This window comes from Electrophorus electricus, chromosome 3 (genome assembly GCF_013358815.1).
Source record: "Electrophorus electricus isolate fEleEle1 chromosome 3, fEleEle1.pri, whole genome shotgun sequence".
In the NCBI taxonomy this organism is placed as follows: Eukaryota; Metazoa; Chordata; class Actinopteri; order Gymnotiformes; family Gymnotidae; genus Electrophorus; species Electrophorus electricus.
The window spans coordinates 17,069,321-17,080,361 of record NC_049537.1 but is presented as its reverse complement, the minus strand read 5'-3'; the positions used below and the strand labels follow the sequence as shown (position 1 = coordinate 17,080,361).

Below are 11,041 nucleotides of genomic sequence, written 5' to 3'. Positions count from 1 at the left end.
ACTGTCTTCTTCAGAAACTTGGTAATGCTTTTTTTCTAGGCAAGAGCTAAGTGAGTAATTGTTTGTATTAAAACCTAGACAATGCACAGAATATATTCTGTCAAATAACTTAACATGAGGCATAGGTCTATCCATTCTAGAAAACCAAGTGAATCTGAAAATGGGATGTTCAATACCAAAGCATCAAAGCTTGTTTCACTATTGCAAAGCATAGCTTTGTAGTTAACATTGGCTAGAAAGCTTTGCACTGACACTTCATACTGTCATAGTCAAGACAGATGAAACATTAAGTAAATGTGATTTTGAAGTAAGATGTGTCTTCAGTATGGAAATTTCAATAGATTGCCAGTGCAAAACTGCATTTCCTAGCCACACTAGACTGACAACAGGCTATATACCCAAAATAAAGGAAACACACCATTTTGGACTCATCACCTAATACAAGACGTGCTCCTAGTTGTCCAAAGACATACGTTACTTCATTTCTTCTATTTGTTTTCTGTTGTAAAATGTACTTTAAAAAAAAACAACAAAAAAACAGGACCTTTATTTTGACAGAATTTGACTCACTACTGTAGTCAAGAGTTGCTATAATCAAAATGCTGTTATGCAGAACTGGTAACATACAGATCACATACAACTTATAACACTTATATTGTCTTATATATAATATTGACATCAAATCTGTCAAATCTATATTGAAAAAAACTACACATGTACTCTACACCAAACACAAAGATGATATGAACAATGAATGCTATACTTGAACATGGCCAGCTGTTTACATTAAACTTTATATTTTAGGCTTCAAAGAATGTTGGTGTTCCGTTATTTATAACTATATATATGATCGTTATTTTAGTCCTGGGGAATAGACGATAAAATGTATGTTAACAGAAGATTTGGTTTGCTTCACATATCGTTGAAATTACCGACACTACAGCTACCAAGATGCAATGCAGAAGATAATACAAGCCACTGTCAATGGCCCAACGTGAGAGCCATAATTCAGGGAAGGTAGACTGTGTTTAATAGTAGCGGTTTACGCAGCTAGCAAGCTAATTATAATTTCTTTGTGGAGTGTTTAGATTAATATAAAAATATGTCAGGAGACGAGGTATGTAAACAGGCATTACGTATATATTTGGATTACAAAATTAGTTATGTAGTTGCTTAAAAGAAGGCTGTTAGCTAGCTAATTACCTACCAAAGCTAGGATAGCTAGCTACCTAGGTTTAGTCGCATCACGTGCATCACCATCTCGCTATATGGAAATGGTTTTAGCTAGCTAAACTAGCTTCAAAGGTTCAGCATTTCCCTGACTAGCCTTTCCCATATTTGATCTCTCCTTTTATTATTTAATTGTGATATTCAAATCTGACATGTCCATTTTTTGTTTCTTATCATGATTGCATATACACACCCAATTCGGTGCCTTGTCGAAGATTAGTTGGATTTTCTATAGTTGGCCTAGCTAGCTAGCTAGTTAGTTTGCGAAGTTAACAGAAAGCTAATGTCAGTTTAGCCAGAGACTTGCACATTCTGCTGTTTCAACTATTTTGTCTAAATTCGCACTTCTAACTCGTTTAGTTCAAACGAAACAATCTAACGTTATTGAATTAATTAACGTTAGCCAGCTAGTTAGCTAACAGTTCCGTAACTACTACAGTTAAACGTGGTAACTATGGAGGTAGCAAATAAGTACATACCCATTTAGTGTGTTTTCATTCCCCCTTACATCTGTGTTTGGACTGCCGGAAAGTGTTTACCACCCACTTTATTTAGTAAATCAGAGCGAGACTGATTGACTTTAGTAATGGCCTGTGAAGTTAGTAAAAGATTAAAGTAATGTTACTGTGAATGCCTTTAATTTAAATATTTATTAAATGTAACTTACCCATAACTGTTAATTTCTGTCATTTGCTTGTAACTAATTCATATTTTTGAACTGTAATCTGTCATTGCATAGATGATATTTGACCCCACTATGACCAAAAAGAAGAAGAAAAAGAAGAAGCCTTTCATGTTGGAGGAAGAAGGAGGAGAAGGAGAAGATGTGATGCAGATTGAGACAAAGGAGCCTGAAGTAGATGGAGGAGAAGAAAAAGACTTGGATGCAGATGAAGATGATGGGAAAAAGAAAGGTAAAGCACACTTTATTGTCTTTTGCTTCTTTTTAATGGCAGGCTTGCAGGAAATATCAGAGGAGTCAAGAGGCCTTTTAGTTTCATTTCAGCTCTATACAGGTATATAGTGAAATGAAATAACACTCCTCCAGGACCATGGTGCCATGCAAAAGGAGAACATAAGTATAAACAACAATTCTGAAAATTCAGATAACATACAGGATAAATAAAATATAAATACAGGATTTCAGAAGGGCCTTCATTTTTGCCTATTGAATCAATCATCTTTTACAGAATGTAAGGATAGTTTCTTTTATATATTAAAAATATAAAGGTAAGGCATATCATATGTTGGCCTATTACATAATTACCTCATTAGTCTTTTCATGTTGTTCAGTCATTTCTCAATCATGGGGTTCTGACACAACAAATGAAATTTATTTTACATCAGTTGCGTTGTAACAGATAGTACTCATCTGCAATAGAGTGCAGGCCTCTGGTTAAATGTTTTATCCAAAAATTTGAAATTTGATTCTTTCAAATATGCAAATACTGTAATTTACATTAGCTGTAAATAATAGTTGTAACTTATTTTAAATTGCCATCGGTCTCTCTGCTGGCATCAACCATTGGAAAAACCCATTTCGGCTGATCACTAATTTACTTTAATATTACTGTTACATCTCATTTTGAGTTTTAAATCCGTAACTCTGTATAACTTGGTCAGGCTGAATTGGTAACCTTTGTATAAGAATCACAGTTCTGTAATTTGTAGGTGTTTTTTTTTAACTTGGCAGCAGTTACTTGGTGAAAATGTACAGACAGTTCTTTTCAGCATCATTTCTGTATGTTTCAGCCCAATTTAAAATTGATATGTAGCCTTTGTAACAAATGGCTGATCTGTCATATTATATTTACTAGCCTAATCATTATTTATATATAAATGTGTTTCACATAAAATCTTTATTTACAAAATGATTTATATAAACTGATTAGTTGGATTCTAATTTGGCCTACATAATATTTATTAGCCAGTTTACTATTAAAAACAATAAACATTAATGTGCTAATCCCTTGATGTACCTACTTTATTCTCCTTCCTACTTTAATAATGCATTTTTAAACAATCCAACACTGAGTGGAAAACATATGTAACATTAAGCTCTACCCACTAAGACCTTGATAATTTGCATGTTTTTCAAAAAGCTGCATATTATCAATAGAAGTATTTAAAATCAGGTGAACAGCTGACCTTCACAAATTTCACACAGCTCAGAAGAATCAATTTTTTTAATGGCTTTAATATTAAAATTTGAAATGGCTGACACACCCCCAAAATAGTATTAGGTATTATGGCTAGACTGAAGTCTGAATCCTTCTCCTTTGCACAATCCTTACCAAACCTGACTCCCAAGAGTTTTGATGCATTTTGGACAGTAGATAGCATTGTAGCATTAAATTATTGTTTTTTAATTTTTCAAAATCACCTCCAAATCATGTGATCCTCTACAGTCTTGTCAAGTATATCAGTCTGAGTCAGCACAAAGTTTGGTGGAATTTCATTCATAATGGACAATTATCATGGAGTTGACATTTCCAAAACATTGAAAATTCATGGACTCTTAGGTGGGCCATTACCAAAACTTGTCTATATACTTCTCAATTTCGGATGTCTCATTCAGCATTAATCAGATTCGCACATTTGCAAATCTGGGAAAATAAAAGATTCTCCTTGTCAAAGCTTCAAAACAGGTATACGCAATAGAACTGTCTGTAAGATTCAGTTGACCTAATGCAGTGAAAACTTTTTCACTCCTAGTCGAATATTCATCATATCCAGAAAGCGTGCTGCCCAAGTGCTCCAAATCTGCTGAACCTTGCCCTCATTCACACCTTGTTTGGGAACCTTAAATCATAGCTTTTGGCTATTTTATTATTATTACAAATTATTTTGAATTAAGTCATTATACTTTGCTTAAATATAAACTGTATTCATGAAAAGATAATCATGAAAAGTCTTAAGGGGGTGTATTTAAATTTTTTGCCAGTCATGTATGAACACTACACCCAGTGATTTGGTAGTGTAGAGGATGAAAGCTGATTGAAAATCACTTGTCATACATTCAAACCGATCTTATTCTTTATTTAGTCATTTTGTTTCTTTTTTTAAAAAAATTCATATGAAGAAACATCAGATGACCTTGACGACCTTAACTTCTTCAACCAAAAGAAAAAGAAAAAGAAATCCAAAAAAGAAAAGATTTTTGACAGTGAGCTGGAGGAAGGAATGAAGGTCAGTAGATTGCTTACTTTCTTTGGCTTCTTGTCATGTTGTCTTGTGCATAGTAGATATCTTAATTAAATAAATGCATGAGTTTTTGTGAGGGTGGCAAAGGAATGATTGTTTTGCTAATAGCCAGTTAGATGTGCAATATAGGACTTCATGCCAGGTCTTGGTAAACCACCCTGTGTTCAATACTTTAAAAATAAATAATCTTTACAATACCACCAATGCATATCTTTGAATTAGATTGTTTCATATTGTTTCACAATCCACTTTGTTGCTAAATTTCCAAAGGAGCTGAAAATTGAAACAGAACCATCAGAGATTCTAGATGATGATGATTTATTTCCTGCAAAAAAGAAAAAGTCCAGAAAGGTTAAAGATTTTCAGGATGACACTGACATTCAAAACAGAGATGATGGTACGTAGTAGAGATTATTTAATGGGCACACCAACTAAAACTGCACTTACACTGAAAGTGGTATGGTAGTGTGTTACCTCATCTCTGGCTTAATGTAATGTCAAATGATATGATTCCAAAGGTCTTGACGATGATGACAGTAAAAACTTGGATGACATCACATTCAGCACCCAGACAGGGCCTGCTTGGGCAGGCTCAGAGAGGGACTACACATATGATGAGGTAAACATCCTGTTGGTGTTTGAGATATAGATTTTTACTTAGGCATTGCATTTGCAAAATCATTTTGAATTTCGCAGCCACTGCAGAGCTTCATTTAGCCTTCCTCTGCCTTTTTACATGTTGGTTTTAGTCATCTTTTTAAAATTTTTACAGCTTATTCTTCTTAGGAAATGTTTGATTTCAGGAAAGGCTTTCTAAGAATTTCATGCATTATTGTCAGTTTACTGTGATACAATACTTTTCCACTCCCGTTCCATTCCAGCTTTTAAGCAGAGTCTTTAATATCATGCGGGAGAAGAATCCAGACATGGTTGCTGGAGAAAAGCGGAAGTTTGTAATGAAGCCCCCTCAGGTCGTCAGAGTTGGCACTAAAAAGACCTCCTTTGTAAATTTCACAGACATCTGCAAATTGTGAGTACAACTATAAACTATCTAATTTCTCTGAAGCTAAAGGAGAGTTATACTGTATATTTCTAAATGTTTTTGTGGACAAATTTGTTCTGGACCTGCATGTGTTTGGATAGAAATGTTTTAACCTTATAATATGGGCAATTTGCCTAATATGGGAGACTTGCCTAATTCTTTCTCTTAGGTTTACTTTTTCTAACACACTTATCAAATGTTGTCTATGATTTTTAGGTTGCATCGACAACCCAAACACCTTTTGGCATTCTTACTTGCTGAGTTGGGTACAAGGTCAGATTTCACTGGGTTTATACAAGCCATAAAGATGAGAGCTTTCTGTCAGCTGTATATTGTTGTGCCCATATATGTGTAGCAAAATTGAAACTTTTTAAAATATTCATTTTGTTTCTTTGTTTTTTAATATCAATAAACGATTGTTTTCTCTCTCTAGTGGTTCTATAGATGGAAATAATCAACTTGTTATCAAAGGAAGGTTCCAGCAAAAACAGATAGAAAATGTATTACGAAGATACATAAGTGAGTTTTGATTTAAAATTTACAATTTATTTAATATTTTGGTGGTTTAAATATAAGAAATGTATGTTTGCTACATTTAGTAATTTGCAGAAATATCAGTACATTTCATGCACTGTATCACCAAAATTAATCACTCAACAAATGTAAAACTTCCATGGTCTAAGATGGTCTCTGGTATGATCTAAAAACTGAGGTCCCAAAATCCTATTCTCTTGGCATTTCTCTTTGGCATTCATCTCTTAAGACACTGAGTGTAAAATTATTTATTTGCATTTGTTTTATTTCCATCTTTTCAGAGGAATATGTGACGTGCCACACATGTAGGTCTCCTGAGACCATCCTGCAGAAGGACACTCGTCTGTATTTCTTACAGTGTGAGACATGTCATTCCCGCTGTTCTGTTGCAAGCATCAAGATGGGCTTCCAGGCTGTCACTGGCAAAAGAGCACAGCTGCGTGCCAAAGCCAACTAATGCTGCTCTAGACCACTTGCATTCCATAGCACTGCACACAACTCAAGAATTTCTTGAATTCTTAACAAAATTGTTGGTGTTCATTCGAATCAAATGGAGGCCAAATGCTGTCAGACACTTGTAAAATAGTCAGTGACCCATTGCAGCTTCATTAACCTGGAGTGTAAGGGTTGCTTAAAGTTGTGCAGTCTGGCTGTGAAGCATGACATTTACAGTGAAATGCAGTACAGGATCCTGAGGCCTGGACATTTTTATGAACTGTTGAATTTATTACTGCTGCCTTGTTGGTGTAGGAAAAAAAAATCACTAAAATGCATACCAGCTGGCCGATAATGTGCTGTGTAGATTCAGTGTAGGAAATTAAAAAAGTTCAGTATGTTGATGAAATAAAGAACTAATGTGCGTGCTTGCGAACGCGCATGTCCAAAGATTACTATCGTTCACCAACTTTTTACAACATGATCGAGAATGTTTTAACTGCTTCAGTCAAGGTTGAACGGTAATAACTGTCCATAGATAATTATTAAAACAAGCAGAGTTACCAACAGTAAAAAGTGTAAAAAATGTTTGCCTATTAAGATTATAGAAATAGATTAAAATGATTACTTTGGTTTAGAATGCTTCACACATATTCTGTGCCCAAAACTTGTAGTTGTCATGTTGCAGACAATTGAAAATTACAATTTAGTTTTTTGATGCAAGTAGAAGTTGTTCCATGCAAATAGGTGTCCTCATATCATCACCTATTACAGTGAAGGAAATGGCATAGTCAGTATATAGTGTGCAGCCTAGAAAAATGCCAAAAGCAAATGGGAACAATCTAAGGGATAAGATTCAGGGATAGACATGCAGCCATGCACCCGTTTAGACCACTTGACTTAAATGGTTGTGGCTTTCAATGACGTCAACTTATTTTGTAGAATCCATTATGAGCAGTTTGATCACTTGGAATGTATTGTGGTCAAATGATGCAAAATAATGCCTTTGAGAGGATCTTGATAAAGGATGCTGAAAAGCTCTGAGCTTGTTTGCTGCAATGCAGCTGTGTATAGTTAATGTGCAAATCAACTTATTGAACACGTCTTGTCTGTGTCAAAAGTTGCTGCTCAAGAACTGGATTCTACAGACAATATCTGCATCACCAGAGATGCTCATCCTCTCACAAATCTTCATGGCCTACTAAAACCAAAAAAAGAAGCACTATAATGAGAACAATGTACTTTTTTTTTTTTTTACCTACCTGTGATTATTTATACAATATAGATGACATTCTGTATACCTTTCCTGGAGTTGTGGTTGTGTAAACCCAGCACAAAGAAAGAACAGTGAACTTGTCTCACCTCATGTCTTTGTGATTTGCTAGGTGGAAGTGACTGACCCATGTTTGAACTTTGGGCTTCTACAGCATTTATTTGCATTGTGTGCAATCACTTGGAAGTCAAGGTTCAAAGTTAGGGATTGTCAGGCTGTCCAGGTCTTGCAATCACTTTTTTAGGTATTGAACTGTAGTATATTAGACCAGTCTTGAGACCATAAATTAATGTTGAGACCCTATCGAGCTCAACGTCATTTGAAATAAGTCTTGGAAATTGTTTATGAGACCAGCTAGCTAATACTAAATAATGCTTTAAAAATGGTTTTGCCTGGCTAACAAGATACATCTAAATTTTCCCTTTCATGATAACTCAGTTGTATTGGTGGTTGTTCATTGGTTTCAAAATGCAAACAGACCCCATGTGCAGATTGCAACATTATTACTGTTTAATCATTTAAAAATAAAAAGAGTACATGAAGGCACTGAACCTTTTATATACAGGAACCTAACCAAAAGCTAACATAAATAAATCTTGAACATAGTTTTAAAAATTGGAAGTGTGTCTGACTTACAAACTAATGGTGGAAGGCTGGTCCATAACTGAGGGTCTTTATATAAATATCTTTATATGGAGTCTTTTCATCTCTCCATATTGTCAGTTATACTATGGTATACTATTACATAGATGATTTGGCTTAGTCACTGGGGGCTTGGACTTGGACATTTGTAAAGCTGCTTTGTGACAACATATGTTGCAATAAGTGCTATATAAATTGGATTTGATTAGATTTGATGGTTTCATTAGCATATTTTGGCCCTGATTGATCAGCACAACAGTAGCAAAAAACTAAACTAGTCTTGGTATAAAAGGCCATAGATAACTATTTTGCTTTTGTCTTGAATAACTCAGTATACCATTAGTAATGTGTTTACTGTTTATGTTAGGAAAGTAATGAATGTGAAATTACTTGCAAATAAGGCAACTCTAACAATGAATCAAAGATACATTTACATTTTCAGCATACTCAGCTCTTATTCAGAGCATCAATGTCATCAGTTTGACTGTAGTGTTTTTCAGTAATTTTACATGTTTTTATTTGCAGATTTATTTTGTGTTCTTCCACATCTTGTTTCTGTATGTCATATAAAATCAATTGTTATATTCATATAGTTCATATAATAATTATTATTTATTTTTGTGTGTGTGACAAATGTCAGCACTTATTTGCCAATATCCAGTTTGTATGTCAAGGGTGCTAAAGACATTGGTTCTGTGCAAAAACTCATTTCATGAATTTGGCCTTAATCCACACAAAACTGCCCTTTTAAAACTACATATCTGTATCTAAAACAATTTGATCTTCAGGAAGTACACCCAGGCATATCAACTACTGACAAGTGTCTAGTAAAGGAGTGGATTTGTATGGCAACTGTTGTTATGACCATGAAATGATATTCTATGTCTATGAAAATATATTGTTTTGCTTTATATATTACATTTTTTTTTTGTTTGTTAAGAATAGTTGAATGGAGAGGAATAAGATTAGTAAGTAAGATACTAATGAACTATGCACTATAAAACAGACTAGTCATCAATTAGAAAAGACTTTATAGGAAGTCTAAGCTCTCTGTTCATGTGGAAGCTTATAAGCAGCACTTGACTACTTATAGTGATACTTTACTCACTGCTAATTCAACCTATTTGTCCAGCCTCATTAACAGTACAAACTCCCATCTCTTCTTAACAGTCAAGCTATTTAAACCCCCTGACAGCACCGTAGTTGCTTCTCCTTGCTCTTTGAATCCAAAATTTGAGTCCTGTGTCATACCAACAGTGAGGCATATTGAGACCATTCATATGTGGGGTTACTTAGAAATTTGCCTAAGAACACTGCCATGAATAAGGAATGGTATCAAAACATCCTCCCAGAGCAAGTTCTCCCAATGATCCAGGAGCAATTTGTTGATGAACAATGCCTTTTTCCAGCATGATGAAACACCATGTCAAAAGGCAAAAGTGATAACCAAAACAGTGAAATTTTGGGTCCATGGCCAGGAAACTCCCCAGATCTCAATCCCACTGAGAACATGTGATCAGTCCTCCAAAAGAGGGTGGACAAACAAAAGCACAGAAACTGATCAACTTCAAGTATTGATTAGGCAAGAATGGGTTGCCATCAGTCAAAAAAGAAAATATCGATGCTTGTTGTCCATGAGACCTGAAGCAAGGTATTTCAAGCTGAGCCATACTTGAGGTTCGAAGTACTCGAGGTATGGATCGGGCTTTGACCATTGACCTCATGTATGAAAGGGCTGGTCCATTTTTGGCTTTGGAGGCAAGCATCAAGGTTTTAAATCTGATGGATGCAGCTACAGGGAACCAATGAAGGGAGCACAGCAGTGGGGTAACGTGTAAACTTCGGAAGATTGAAGACCAGTCGTGCTGTTGCATTCTGGACAAGTTGTAGAGGTTTGATGGCTCTTAGAGGAAGACCAGCAAGTAGCGAGTTGCAGTAGTCTAGCTTTGAGATCACAAGAGACTGCACAAGCACCTGGGTAGCTTCCTGCGAAAGAAAGGGTTGAATCCTTCGTATGTTACAAAGGAGGAATCTACAAGACTGGGTTAGATTAGAAACATGAGCTGAGAACGACAACTGGTTGTCCAAAGTTACGCCCAGGCTACGGGCAGCTTCGAATGGTGATACCAGGGAGTTCTCAAAGGAAACAGTGAGGTCATGGTAACGGTTGGGAGTACCTGGGATGAACAGAAGCTCAGTTTTACTGGGGTTGAGCTTCAAGTGGTGGGCTGTCAACCATGACGCAATGTCAGTCAAGCATGCCAAGATACGTCTGGAGACCTGCGTGTCAGAGGGAGGAAAAGAAAGAAGTAATTGAGTGTCATCGGCATAGCAGTGGTAGGAGAAACCATGAGAAGATATTACATCACCAAGAGAACAAGTATACAAAGAAGAGAAGGAGGTTCAATGCTGAGCCTTGTGGAACAACTGTAGAGTCTACATGGTTTGGATGTGGATCCTCTCCATGTCACCTGATAGGACCATCCATCCAGATAGGTCTGAAACCATTTCCAAGCAGAGCCGGTCACACCAAGCCTGGAAAGTACAGAGAAAAGAATGTTGTGGTTCACTGTGTCAAAGGCTGCTGAAAGGTCTAGAAGAATCAAAACAGATGACTGTTTGGCAGCTTTAGCGGCATGAAGTTTCTCAGCCACTGCTATGTGGGCCGTTTCTGTAGAATG

General features: G+C 35.8%; 1 protein-coding gene across 2 annotated transcripts; it reads left to right on the top strand.

Annotated features, from left to right (window-relative positions):
• The first annotated feature begins 537 nt into the window (after positions 1-537).
• Positions 538-9,717, top strand: eif2s2 (eukaryotic translation initiation factor 2, subunit 2 beta). Of its 2 annotated transcripts, none has more exons than XM_027010767.2 (9): positions 538-1,117; positions 1,970-2,144; positions 4,313-4,419; positions 4,705-4,831; positions 4,953-5,053; positions 5,316-5,464; positions 5,693-5,749; positions 5,910-5,995; positions 6,292-9,717. In XM_027010767.2, exons 1-9 carry the CDS (start codon positions 1,103-1,105, stop codon positions 6,465-6,467), a joined length of 993 nt encoding a protein of 330 aa, XP_026866568.2. In that variant the 5' UTR covers positions 538-1,102; the 3' UTR covers positions 6,468-9,717. The 2 variants fall into 2 exon arrangements, with proteins under 2 accessions (XP_026866568.2, XP_026866567.2); XM_027010766.2 differs by having other exon boundaries at positions 981-1,017.
• Positions 9,718-11,041: the final 1,324 nt, after the last annotated feature.

What these genes read in the sequence shown, in the direction of transcription:
- eif2s2 (XM_027010766.2), top strand. Translation starts at nt 985, where the DNA reads ATGGCCCAACGTGAGAGCCATAATTCAGGGAAG. An exon ending in TTCACAGACATCTGCAAATT is followed by an intron (nt 5,465 to 5,692) that starts GTGAGTACAACT and finishes TATGATTTTTAG; the next exon opens with GTTGCATCGACAACCCAAAC. An exon ending in TGTATTACGAAGATACATAA is followed by an intron (nt 5,996 to 6,291) that starts GTGAGTTTTGAT and finishes CCATCTTTTCAG; the next exon opens with AGGAATATGTGACGTGCCAC.